The sequence below is a fragment of the Phocoena sinus genome, chromosome 12, assembly GCF_008692025.1.
Source record: "Phocoena sinus isolate mPhoSin1 chromosome 12, mPhoSin1.pri, whole genome shotgun sequence".
Lineage (NCBI taxonomy): Eukaryota > Metazoa > Chordata > Mammalia > Artiodactyla > Phocoenidae > Phocoena > Phocoena sinus.
In genome coordinates this window covers 57707796-57722373 of record NC_045774.1, presented here as the reverse complement: position 1 = coordinate 57722373, position 14578 = coordinate 57707796, and the positions used below count along the sequence as shown (strand labels likewise).

At 31.4% G+C, this 14578-nt stretch overlaps 1 protein-coding gene across 2 annotated transcripts in view; it reads right to left on the bottom strand.

Moving 5' to 3' along the window:
* ASCC3 (activating signal cointegrator 1 complex subunit 3) overlaps window positions 1-14578 on the bottom strand; it is a 366641-nt gene that overhangs the window by 137683 nt on the left and 214380 nt on the right. For both annotated transcript variants that reach the window (XM_032651063.1, XM_032651064.1), the window contains exons 17-21: window positions 9718-9837; window positions 6827-6991; window positions 5048-5134; window positions 4010-4186; window positions 272-497 (exon numbers count right to left, since the gene is read on the bottom strand). In XM_032651063.1, the coding sequence (XP_032506954.1) occupies window positions 272-497; window positions 4010-4186; window positions 5048-5134; window positions 6827-6991; window positions 9718-9837 (775 nt within the window). The remainder of the gene's footprint in view (window positions 1-271; window positions 498-4009; window positions 4187-5047; window positions 5135-6826; window positions 6992-9717; window positions 9838-14578) is intronic.

The window sequence follows — 14578 nt, the reverse complement described above, 5'->3', positions numbered from 1 at the left end:
ATTCTCATCATTTGTAGCTAAGATTCTATCTGTAAAATACTTAAGGGTGTGACAATCTAAACTCCATTTTAACTGCTAATTCTATTGAGTAACTTAATAAAATTTAGAGAGACTTTTGCCTGAGTTTAGATCAATGTAAAAGAAATTTCATAAAAATGGTAAAAGTTCATCTTTAGTAATGTGGAAATTCACAATACTTTTTTTTTTACATCAAGTGAAATATTTTAACTGCATGAAACAGTACATTAAAACATTTTTGCTTCCTTCTTACCTATTTCATCTTTCCTCATGTCTTTCAGCTTATCCACAGTAAGATTTTTTTCTTCTAATCTTGTTAGAATGTGTGGTGGTAAGACTGAAAATTGTCTCAAAGGGCTAGCCCAACCCCAGAGCCTCTTGTCGATGACTTTACTAAGATTCAGGAGCCTATAGGTCATGGCAGGCCAACGTTTCCTCAGAGCAATTTCAAAAAGAGCACGGACAATTCTAGCTGCGTTCTGAAGAATGAAAAGGGGGATTGGTGGTTAGGTCCAATGTAATTTTAAATTTGTCAATAAATTTATTATTCTGACTCAGTTTCAAAAGTATGTCTAGCTGCATCCTTTAATTGTGGGCAACATCTATCCTCATATAACCCTAATTATCTTTATTACTTCTACACAAGAATAATCATATCCTTTATATGTGGATGTTATCCTGTTTAACTCTCCAAGAGTAGCTTTATTTCCCAGTCCTTAGGAAGCTCCACCTCACACCCCCTAAACAAGAATGAAGTAGGAAGAGACAAAAAAAAAAATACAAAGTATTTGGGAAGGTGCTGAGGCTATTTTAGAATCTAAGAGACAGCAAAGGATGCCCTTGGGTATATAGTGGAATGATTAAATTTATAAAGCTATTTAGAGAAATAAGGAAGACTTTGGGGTCCAGTCAGAGAGAACAATTAGTGAGAGAAGAGCAACAAAGAAATACTGATGAGTGCAACTAACCCATATTAATGGCTCCCGTATAAACCAAGCAGTATGTTTACCGCTTTGCATATATTATCTCATTTAATTTTTATGACAACTGCATTTGACTGGTCTTGTTATTATGATTTTATAGATGAAGATACTAAAGTTTGGTGAGGCTAATAATTTGACCAGGAGAGTTGGTGTCAGAGTATCTATTGAAAATCAGAACTAAACAATGCCAAACTTAACTCCAAAATTCTAAATTCAGTGATCTGAGGATAACTTCATTAGTAGACATACAGAAAGTTACAATGATTGAAGCCTTTTTTCACATCTCTGTAGTTTGTTTTTCTTCCTTCCCTCTATCATTAACTTTGCAGACTGTTTTATGGAAGATTATTTTTAAAATCATGAGTTTAGAGACACCTTACAATATCTATTTTCTATGTTTAAAATAAGATTAACCTTTTATTTCTCCTTAACCTAGAGGAGGCATTACTCAATAAAAATAATTTAAAAAGTATTCTTGATAAATAAAAAATAAAAATATGTCATTACATCTGTATTTGAAAATGAAGAATGTTAAATCTGATCAAAATCATAAAAAGAGATGGAAAAGAGTAAGATTTTAAATAGCAAACAGATGATCCGGCTTGAATTATGAGGTGAAAAATGATCATAAGAATTAAGGACTTTGGTTTTATATTTTACATAAAAAGTGTTATTCATCTTTAGATAAATTCGACTACTTTGTTTCAGTATTAGAAATTTAAGAACAAATGGTATTTGACGTATGGGGATAGCTGTAACACCTGTTAAAAATTGACGGGATATCTCTTATTAGGCCCAGAAAATGATACGTAAAATGAATATTTTGATTTTTATAGCTATCAAATAGATCTTCCTACAGCATGCTCAGTTGCTCTTCTAAAAAAATTGCCAGGCTAATTTTCTCAACTGTTTGAAAGTATGTTATTATATTTTAGAACCTATACTTGTTCCCCAAAAGCTAAAAGAAATGGAAAGAGAAATGCCATGTGAGAAGATACCAACAGGACATTTTAATCTGAAATGATATAAATTGCATGGGAATAATGATCAGAATCTCTAAACATGTAGAAGATAAATATAGGCCCCTTTATAAAATCATAGAATATCTGAGCTAAGGATTTATCTTAAGGGCTGAGAGAATAAAGTTTCAGAAATATACAAGGAAGTACCAATTTACAGAGCTGAGAGAGTGCTTGTGGAACTACTGATGGCTAAAACTAAAAAAAAACACACACATAAAAACAAAACCAACCCACCCCCCAAAAAAATCAACAATAATTTACCTAACATATTCAAGAATGATAAACCCATAATAGCTTTTTTTTTTTTTTAAAGGGATTCTTATAGATATATCCTCAATCTTTTGAGACTGACTTTCTGGGTACCAATCATGAAGAAACTGTAAGTTTTATATTGTAAAGCAATTCGTAAATCAGTCTCTGATGATATCTTCATAATCTTGAATCAAGCAGAAATGTGGCCAGATTGTTCATCCAGAACACAGTAAAGCTTTACCTTTTAGTTAAATCATTAACTATTGCAATATAAAATCATTAGATATAATAAAACGACATTATTATATTATTTTTCAGAAAAACATAAAACAAAAGACTTTAAAAATAATGGTTCCTTATAGAGGCTTTAGGTTTTTGAGAATATATGTATTTTTCTATGGCACAAACATATGTGTTCCAAAATGAAAAATAAAAAAAAAATGTTTTCACCACATCCACATTTACTTTATATAATATATGAAATCATCACCTGGTTTCTTGGTTACTTTGATTAAATTACTGCATTCATTCAAACTGTTTACCAATATATCTTGGTTTATGTTTGCAAATATTTCATGTTTACAGTTATTTCAAAGCACTCTGGGGTATTCATAGCTGTTAATAATAATTCATTTAGGGGCTTCCCTGGTGGCGCAGTGGTTGGGAGTCCGCCTACCGATGCAGGGGACACGGGTTCGTGCCCCGGTCCGGGAGGATCCCACATGCCGCGCAGCGGCTAGGCCCGTGAGCCATGGCCGCTGAGCCTGCGCGTTCGGAGCCTGTGCTCCGCAGCGGGAGAGGACACAGCAGTGAGAGGCCCGTGTACCGCAAAAAAAAAAAAAAATAACAATAATAATTCATTTAACACAAACATACTCTTTCTATATTAAGTCTTTGAGCAAAATTACAAACATAAAATACACAATGGAATATTTTCTATATTTAAAATAAGATTAACCTTTTATTTCTCAACCTAGAGGAGGCATTACTCAATAAAAATAATTTAAAAAGTATTCTTGATAAATAAAAAATATCTTTTAAAAAAGTACACCTAGAAGGAAAACCTCTCATTTGAAAGGTAAATACTGAAAACAAAATCTACTTTATATCATATAAAGGCTTGAATATTAAAAACATAAATATTACAACATTTTATACTACAGTAATTTAAAAAACTTAAACATTTAATGAGCTGTAATTTACGGATTAATTTTCCTTCAGTACTCAATTTGTAAGTATCGACAGTAGGAAAGAAAGATTACCTTTTTTATAAAAGATATATCATACTTAATATATGGTATGGAGTATATTTATTAAGCCTTGTTTAATGGTTAAAAACAATTGTTTATATTTCTAACATCTGGGGAATGCTACAAAGGTTCCACAATCTTTTCTTTTCACTTGAAATATTCTTGTACTATTGCCCTTCCTAAGTAAAAGATGTGAACTTTATCATTTAAAACAGAAAAAAATCAGATATTGATATTTTAAAACTCTAAAATGTAAATAATAGCAACATCAAAAAAAGCCAAACCAACCACCAAATCCCACCCCTGTTCCTGATCCAACAGCATAGATGGCATAAAAAATGTACAAATTAAACAGAACCAGTTCTAAGATAAAATGGTAATTTGACAGCATGTCATAATGCAATACATTCATAGTATAGCATGAATTAATTCCTTGAATCTCTAAAAGTAACCAAGGAAAACAGGAAGGGAGTAATATTCTTACCTGTGCAACGTATGCAGAATCTGATATAAGGGAGAAACTGTCCACCTCCCCTCGGCTGATATAAGTTTGTAGTAGGATGTTTATTTTCCCATAACTGTTCTCTACACCTCCAGGAGCTGAGAGTTCACAGAAGTTGTTTAATAAGGCATCTAACTCCTCTATTTCCTCTTCTCTGACCTGGAAGAACCAATGTTTTTATAGGATTATTTGGGCTGATTTATTTAAATTTTTTATATTGAAATTAAACCACATTGCATGTTTTCTAAAAGTTTCCATCTGTGATAACTCAAGTTTCCTTTTGTATACTAAAATAATAGCAATCTTTTCATAGGTAGCTAATAAAATACAATGAAAAACTATCTTGATGCTGGTAAGACTACATTTTATTATTCATCACCAATATTAAAATTGCCATTGACATATACAAATTTGATATGTCACAAAAATTAAGTCTTCTGACCTCACCATCCTTCAACTGATGAGATTTCATTTTTTATTTGACCAGAGTAAAACCTCTGCCCAAATGGATTAGGGCAAACTTGAATTATCTTCAAACGCATCCATTACAGTCATATATTTTTACATGGTATAAGGCATTCATAGCTTAAAGCTGTGAAGTACTATGATTCAAAGTATTAAAGTTTTCACTGTTAATAAGATTAAATTATAATATGGGTACAGAAATATTCAAATCTAAGTTTGAATCATGCATGTCCTTTATATTTTCTTCAGCGAACCTTATATTGCAAATAAACCAAAATCTACACACTATATTCTCTGCTAGTTTCATTACTGCAAAACCTATTTAAATTATGTTTGATTTGCAGTAGAGAGCAAAGAATGAGGTCAGGTATGACATACTATCAAAATCTAGGATAGTGGACATTGTTGATAAATGGAAGAACATTGCTGGTACTCAAAATGTGAAGTGTCATACAGCTTATATTGTATCAGGAATAATAATTAATTATGAACTTTTATAAACGAATCAACACATATGTGTTATATGCATTTGATTTAAGCTTCTAGTAATCTTACCTTGATTTGATCAAATTCTTCAGCTTTGGAGACTATAGCAAAAATATCACTTTCTGTTTTGTGAGCATCAAAGAATTCATTGAAGGTCTACCAAAGTAAGTGTTATATTTGATTAACATAGAAGGTCCAGTAAAATATTTTAAATTAAAAATGTGACTATAAATCACACATTCTAAGAGAACATCTGAGCCCTAGAATATGCAGAGTTATAATGTCTGTAGCATACTGTTCCAAAATCATCATTTTAAACATCGTCAAATTTATCAAAGACTAAAAAACATTCCCCAAACAAAATTAGCTAGAGGAGACCTTTAGAAGCAAAAAGATCTATAAAATCAGTTAATGAAACTTACAACAGATATCTAAAACAATGTTCAGCATAACATCCTTGTCTTGGCTCATTTTCAGCATGGGCATATGTAAATCTGCACCATTCATCAACTTAAAGCTGATCATATATCACATAAAATTCAGAGAGGAATAACTAAAAATATGTAACTTAAGATTCTGGCAAATATATCACAACAGTGCTAGTTAGGGCATACAGAAATTCAGGAAACTGGAAAGAAAAAGAATCAAAACAAAAACAAAGCTGAAGAAAGGCTACAGTCCCTGAAAGAGAGCTGCAAACAGGCTTAAGATGTAGTTTGGCAGCAACACACTACCAAGTGGACAAATGAGAAAAGTAACTTAATGGACAAAATGAGTTGACATGAGTAGGTGATGGCAGCAACAGAGGGAGAGGGAAAATGTTTTGGTTTGAGGAACTACCAGATCATGGTTGTGAGCAATATATGTTAAAAGACTTTGAAGAAACCTAAAGTGCTGTACAAACACAAGATTTATGTGCGGCAAGATGAGGAAAAGCTATTATGCATGTGAAAATGTTTTCTGAAACATGTTATCTGCATAATAAGCACATGTTAAATAAGTACAAAACAGATTTCATATAGGCCTTGGTGTTCATATTTCTGAAGAAATTTCATCTTAGTGATTTCTATTACTTTTACATTTAAAAAACAATTTTAAGAACAAAAATAAAAATGAACATAAAAAAAATCAAACTTTCTCTCTATAAAAAGAGTAAAGAGTAAAAATTCACCTTAATCCAACTCCCTTCAAATTTAAGTCCTCTCCTCACAGGTAATCACTATTAAGTTTTCTCATGTATTAACATGTGAAGGTATATACGTAGGTATAGAAATACACACGAAGACAAGTATATATTCTTTAAAATGTAGATATTAGAGTGGCTCCCTACCTTACATAAGATTACATTAAAAGGTAACAGGCAAGGATACAACTGTGTAGTAAAAATTACCTTTGAAAAATCTCTTCAATTATCCAAATAGTACAGCTCAGTGCCCTGATATTTTCATTAGTTTTTATAATTCTTTTTAGTCAGTGTTTCTCAATAACTTGCAATTAATTTTTCAACTTTTTATTCATGGATATCATTAAGCCACCAGACTCCACTTTAAATCATTCAGGCACTCATTCCAGAGGTCTCACCAATGTGCTCAATGGTTTTAGGTTTGGGTGCGTCTACTGCTTGGGATATACTCATTGAACAGGATGGCAAGAGGGTCCTGAATATTTATAGTTCTATTTTTTTTCTTATCTTTACTGAGTGTATGTTGTTGAATTCATAAAAGTCAAATGCATTTTGTTCTATTAGCAGCTTTTGTTATTTTGCATGAATACTATATTTTGAAGTCTAGAAAGTATTTGCATGTAAAGACAAACATATTATTCTGTTTGTTTCACTCAGTATACTACCTCAATAGTGCTGTATTTAATATAGTAGTGGCTGGCAGTTCTACCCAAATCAGTTGAGGAAAAATATCCAGTTCGTTCCTCAAAACGAATCATCCGAGCTTTGTCTAGTTTCCGTCCAACTTCAATGACCAACTGTTCTCGATGCTTTGCTAATTTTGGGTCAATCTACAGGAAAAAAAAAACACTTGAATAATTCTTCAGAGAGTCGTCATTTACAAATGTATACCTGTTATGGAAATTAAAATTTTCTGTTGATGCTTTAGTTAGTATAAATTTTTTATTATAATTTTAAAAGAATGCATTTTTTTAAAAGATAGGACATAATTAGAAAATACTTTATTCCATTAAGTAAAGAAAGCTTTAAAATTAACTAAAATTATTAATCTGTATATTATCTTCAGATAGTAATATTTTAGAATCTAAAATTCTTGTATAGTCTTATAATCGTTAAGATTAATAAGGATTAGGAATTAGATACATGAAAAAAAATCACTGCTTTCTCCCTCCCACACTAAAATAAATAAGAATTTAAAAATATCAAACCACAGTCCTATTTAGAGAAATGATAGTGAGAATGTTCTCCTCCGTTCAAATAAAGGTATACAAAAATAAATTAAAAGTCATCCTTTCAAAAGCATGGTTTTAGTGTTCTAGCAGTTTTTATAACTGTTGATGGGAAGACCCATTCTGCCTATAATGTTAATAGAAGCAAAGAGTAAAATCAATTTGACAATGAATTTCTGAATAGTTTAGAAATTATTACAGTATTTTTCTAAGCAGAAAGGACATTTAACACAAGATATTAACAAACACTCCTGTTACTATTATGTGTGTGTGTATATAAATATATGTATATATTTATAGCTATAAAGTGAAGTATGACCTTTAAAGGGGGGAGGGGGAAGTATAAAATACTTTAGGAATCAATTAATGAGTTAATACTCCTACCACTTGTTCTAACTTAGATTTTTATGGCAGCTTATTCATGCATCAAATATAGCTAAAATAAATGAGCAAACCATAATGAGACAAAGGAAAATCAACTGTAGGGAAATAAGATGGAATCCAGTCACATTAGCAAATACAAAAAGTCTTAAATATTTTCTGTAGGTAACATACTGTATATTTCAGGCTCATCTTATGAAACCATTTTATTAATCACATATTATTAAACCATTAAAAAGAATTAAACTACATGATCTGTGTTAATTCACATGAGTCTTGTGGCTACACATTCTTTCTGAGTAATAAAATAAAAACACTTAGGTCAAAAAAATAAGAAGGTAAGATTCTCTGAACTGTGAAGGTTATAAAACTTTGTATCTCAGAAAGGAAAAAAAGCCACTTTTTACACTAGAAAATTATAAAAAAATGACTTCCAATATTAACCTGGTACGTAAACAAAAATCAATTGATGTGTTTATCTTGTCCCAAGATTTGATATGCCTTAGCCCATGAAAAAATACATGTTGTGTTTGGTCTTCCTTTACCCCTTCAGAATATTTTCATAGTGCCATTGACTCTTTTCACAAAACCCACACTTGTAATAAGAATAGCTAGTGCCGGGCTTCCCTGGTGGCGCAGTGGTTGAGAGTCCACCTGCCGATGCAGGGGACACGGGTTCGTGTCCTAGTCTGGGAAGATCCCACATGCCACAGTGCGGCTGGGCCCGTGAGCCATGGCCGCTGAGCCTGCGCGTCTGGAACCTATGCTCCGCAACGGGAGAGGCCACAACAGTGAGAGGCCCACGTACCTCAAAAAAAAAGGGGAAGAATAGCTAGTGCCTTATTCTTTAAAATTTATAAAGGTACAGGTTACAATACACCTACATTTTATAACTGAGAGCGATCTGGTTGTAAAAGATATCCATTTGAAGATTAGCACAGATTTTAACTGAGAAGAATAAAGGTAGTTGAATTCCCCCATCTACAGTAAACCTAAGTATAAAAACCAAATGATTTCAGATGAACAGCTTCATAACTAGTTGCTGCTGCTATTTTTCTTCTTTTTTTTCCCCTCCTAAATCTTAAGTTTCCATTTTCCCATGGTCAAAGTTACTGTATATGAAAAGGAAAGATAAAAAAAAGATAGGCAACTGCTTTGATACAAAATGGAACACACACACACATACAAAATTATCATTATTAGTAAACAGAGGAAAACTATAATTCCAAGTTAAATTCAACTTCTTTGCTAATTTTGATTTAACACTAATGAATATCGATATGATGGTGGTGAAATCGTATTTTCATTAGACAACAACTGGATTTTAGCTGTAATTAGGAAGCATTTACAGGGTATAAAGCAGAGTTTAAAGAAAAGACAATCTGTAAGCTATGTGGACCACAGAGCTGTGAAGTTTATAGGAAGAGCTGTGACCACATGCATCTGATTCTCAGTCTATGTGCAGAGCAGAACTGATCCAGCCTCCAAACTGTTAAGATAGTAACTCATTAATGCTATCTTTTAATTTAGGAACAAAGGCTTAGAAGGACTTGATAAGAAGAATATACTGTATATAATATAAGCCTATCATTAAAAGTGGTTTTGTAAGTTTCCTCATGTCTGGTTTATTCTAAAAACTAAATTTAAAAAATATAGTTAAAAAAACATAGCAAGATACTAATATCAAATGGAAACTTATCTGAGCAGTAACTTGATAATAACATAAAGATCAGTGGAAAAGATGTATAAAGAAAGTGAAATAATTACCAGGGACAAATTTAATTTTTCTTAGTATTTTCTAAAAAAGATTAAAGCTCTTTGTTTTTCTTCCAGGTACCTAAATCTTTTCAGATGAGCAGAAGTAGCAAATATTTATCCTCATATCATGAAAGGATTACAGAACTAAAAAGGAGGTCTGACTTTTTTTTAGTAAATGAGTTTTCTACCTGATAAGCCTTGTGACTGATGCCATACACTAATGGATTTGCTCTCATCCGTACATAAAGATAAGTGTAACTTATCCACTTCACTGCTTCTTCCACATTAGTAACTGTTCCCAGAGCAATCTGCAAATCAAAAATATAACAAAAGTTAAACTAATGCGTTAAAGTTGAATATAAACATTACATCAAAGACCATTTTGTTGAAAGTAAAGTTTTTAAAATACATCATTATGCTGTATTTAAAAGAAGGTATATTTAAAAGAAGGTAAGCACAATTATTGGACATGATGTTTCTCCAATTAATTAAAAATCAGTCCTGCCTCATTTAATTGAGAACAGTACATTAGAAATACTATATTCCCAAACTTTACTTATTATTGTGGCATTTGATTAGTTTTCCCATTTGAATTTAATTCCATATACTATTATAAACATTTTGGTATTCATTAATTTTTCTTCTTCATTTTGCTTCTTTTAAATTTTGGTTTCATTTTATGTGACAACATTACTGACAGTTTTAAATGTGACTGCACCACAATCAAAACAACATAATATTGCTGATTCTATCCCTCTTCGTTGTGATTTTGTATACTGTCATTACCAAAATCACAAAGAGCATAACATTAGTAGTTTTTTCCTCTAAAGATACCCATTTGCAGCATAGCTAGTATAAATATATAATATAAATACAATGGTAAATGCAGTAATTTTTGCATAAAACAAAATCATATTTTATTGGGATTTATACATATTAATAATATATACACTTTAAAAAGATCATACAAGAACAGGGAGTGGTTTTAAGTTTTTATTGGTAAACTTAAACAACCTATGGAAAAAACAGATATTTATACTTTTGAATTATAATAAACACGGTAATTCTTTAGATTATATTCTGAAAGAAAATATAAGTTTTAACATAGCATTTTAATGTAGCTTTATAACATGTTAATTTAATGAAACCAAAGGTTAATTATTTTAAAACACAATAATAACATATAAAATCTGTGTAATAAAGGGAATTGTTAGAAAATGACCTTAAGCCAGAATTGCAGTGAAAAGTTTTCTTAAAAATACATTTCTTTAGCCACTGGATCTATATGCAGTCATTGTGCTTTTATACTTAGAGTGTTCATTTTAATTAACAAATTTATCCAAGTTGTGAAACTTCACAGTTGAATAATTTTTCCTGAATCTGTAACTGAAAAAAGTTTTCTTAACCTCTTAATACTTTAATCAAAGGAGAAGTGATGACCTCTACCTAAATAACCAAATTTTAGGAGAAAAGAAGGAAAAATAAATCCCCTTATTTTAGTACTAAATAGTAAAGAAAATATAAACCTTAATGTTTGCTTTATTCCCATATTATAATTTAAATTCTGTATAACTAATTTTGTAAAATAGGTATGAGAATGCTTAGATATCTTTAGTTAGTTGAAGATGACATATAGCAATATTACACCATACTATTTGTCCTTAAAAAAAAAATGACCAAAAGTAAATAAATGGTAAGGCAGATTCTATCTACTTTAAAAATTACACTATCTTGAAACACGTCAGACAGAGAAAGACAAATACTGTATGATCTCCCTTATACAAATAATCTGAAAACATCAAACTCAAAGAAACAAAGAACAGAAAGGAGGTTGCCAGGAGTTGAGGGGTAGGCGACATGAGGAGATGTTGGTTAAAGGGTACAAACTTTTAGGCATAAGATGAGTAAGTTCTGGGGATCTAATGTACAGCATGGTGACTGCAGTTAATCATACTGTACTGTGTATTTGAAAGTTGATATAAGAGTAGAGCTTTAATGCTCTCATCATAACAACAAAACAAAATGGCTATTATGTGAGGTGAAGGATGTGTTTACTAACTTTATTGTGGTAAACATTTCACAAATACATATGTGTGTCAAATTATTGCATTGTACAACTTAAACTTACAATGTCACATGTCAATTATATCTTCAGAAAGCTGGAAAAAATAAATTTACATTAATGTATTTACAAATGACTAAACCACCCACAATATAAGTAAATACGATATAAGGAAAAAATAAATTTACATTAATGTATTTACAAATGACTAAACCACCCACAATATAAGTAAATACAATATAAGGAAAAAATACATTTACATTAATGTATTTACAAATGACTAAACCACCCACAATATAAGTAAATACATTAATGTATTTACAAATGACTAAACCACCCACAATATAAGTAAACATACACTTCCTAAAATGTGAACTGTAAGAGTTTCCACAAAATAAAGAGTAACAACTAAAATTTAGCTAAGGAGTTAGTTCTACAACACTTCCTAAATATTAACAAGTAACACAGTTAAACATTTTCTAGTCTGCTTAGGCAAAGGAAACTAGTTTGATGATATGGCTAAAAATCCGACAGCGTCCTCCATTTGTGATTCTATTATTTGACAGCCAAATTGTGTTAATCCCCTTATGACTTATAGATATTTTAAAATAACACCATACAACTCCTAAGAGTAGAAAATTTTATAAAGGATAAAATAAGCTTGCTATTATTATACTTTCAAAATCAGACTCAGTAAATTAACAATAATAATTACCTATTGCCAGGTAGTGAGAAGAATAAAGGAAAAGATGAAGTAGGTAGGTACCAAAAACTGGATCAAGTAATGCAAGTCTCCCAAATGTTCACCAAAAAGGAAAAGACTACTCAGAAAAATGAATGTAAATTTATAATGGTACATTATATTGTGAGATTAATCTTTGAATGCCACCTAGTGACAAAAACAAAAATTTACTTGCAAATATTTGTGGTCTAGTGGCTACTTAGTACAGGAGCCTTTTATAAAACAAGTATTTTTCACAGTATCTCTCTGAAATTTATTCATTCATCTCAATAATCATATAGGAAGTCAGTAACAAGACTGCACTACGTAAAGTATAAAGTACAATGGATATGGCAATAAATAGAGCATGGTTCCTGCTCTCAGGAAGTCTGTAGTCTTATAGGTGGTATACATGTAACAAATTAAGATGACATCTATGAAACCATTATCCACAGTGCCTAGGACATAATACTTATTCAAAAATGCTTTGAAAGAAAAACACCTAACATGTGAAACTTATAAAAGTGCCATTAGTGTATAGTGTAATACAGCTTTACACTCTAAGTAAAAGAGGGGGAAAAAAAACTACCCCAAATCTGGTACTTTAGAAGTAAGGCTCAAAGTATCACTTTGTATCTAATTTACCTATTTAAACTTTAGTCATTAAGGTTATCTTAATTGTTTATTTGCATGTGTTTTTCAAAAAGTTAGTTGAAATCATATAAAACTAAACAAGCAAATATAATAATCGTGTATATAAATACATATGTATACACAAACCCCTTTAGAAACTGTATGAAAACACCATTTATGCCACCATTCATTTACCTATTCCACTAAAATTTGAGTGCGGGTAGTAAGTATGATTGGGGCTGAGGATAAAGGGACTATAAGATAATGTAACTGCTACAATTCTGTACCGAATAACAACTTGGCACAGGTGTTTGTTAAATTTTCACAACAATCTAGTGATATTATTCCTATTTTATACATGGGAAGATTGGTACTTTATAGGTGACGTGAGTAGAGTAAGGGACTGTCTAGAGCAGAAGACCTGTGTTGGAAAGTAACCAGAGCCAGAACTGGGAGTCAGACTGCTGAGGCCTTAAATCAAAGGACAAAGTGTTTGTACTATGTCCTGCGGAGATGGGAGGAACTCTGAATAAAGAATGTACGTAAGATTATAGAAAGATTAATACATTTTAAAGTATGGACCATAGGGGACTGGCACAGAATAGGTAAGAAATTAATGTCACCTATGAGAGAACGGTTTCACAGGTGAAACCGTGAAACAATACCCAGTAATGTCTGCTGAATAAATTTTAATAAGCCTCAAACATGCTTCAGTGTTTCTCTCAGTGCAAAATTAAGAGGCTCTATACAGGGCTGGGACTTGTGAGCTTTGGCATTAATCAGCATTCAGGAGTCAGCCCCATTAGGCATCAATCAGCAAAGATGTCTCATAAAATGTCTGCATTAAAATGATACCTTAATATGATACTTTCTCCAGTTCTTCTAAACTAGTGTTATCAAAGATATTAGTATGGGCAACATTCCTAATCTAACGTGACCTTGATGTTGATCACTGCTGCTGTACAGTCTTGCAAAGATTTTCGGAGTCTAAAGACTTAAAAATCCATTACCTTAAGAGCACAGCACACATTCATTTTATAAACTAATTTCACACTTGGTTTCCACAGATTACCAAATTTAATTTCACACTCAACTATAATTTAAGGGAGTTTGTTTCCCTAAGAAGAAAATTTACTTTAAATGGGAGCTAGTCTAGTAGACAAAATATGATAAAGAAATTTTAGCAATGGCTATACTTCACCATATTACCTAAAAATTTCAGGGTATATGTTTCATTATTTGAACGCCATTTATGGCATTAAATGGAATTATCGTTACAGTTAGTTGACATTTCTGAAAATGACAAACCCTAATAAGTATTTTATGAATATGAGGTGAATCTATGGGCTAAAATTGATTTTTAATTTCTCAGGGCTTGACCAAATAGTTTCATTTATTTTATGATAGTCCCTAAGAAAAAGAATTTCTTGAAGACCAGAGAAGTATTTTACTCACCTGTGTCTTCTGTATAAAAACATCACCATTTTGTGTTTAATTTACCACTTACAAAAAGCTATCAAGGAAAATAATTCTAAGTTTACAAAGATGTAGTCTTTCTTGAAATGCTTTTCTAGAAAAATTGTATAAAACAGCCTTGCTGGGCTTCCCTGGTGGCGCAGTGGTTGAGAGACTG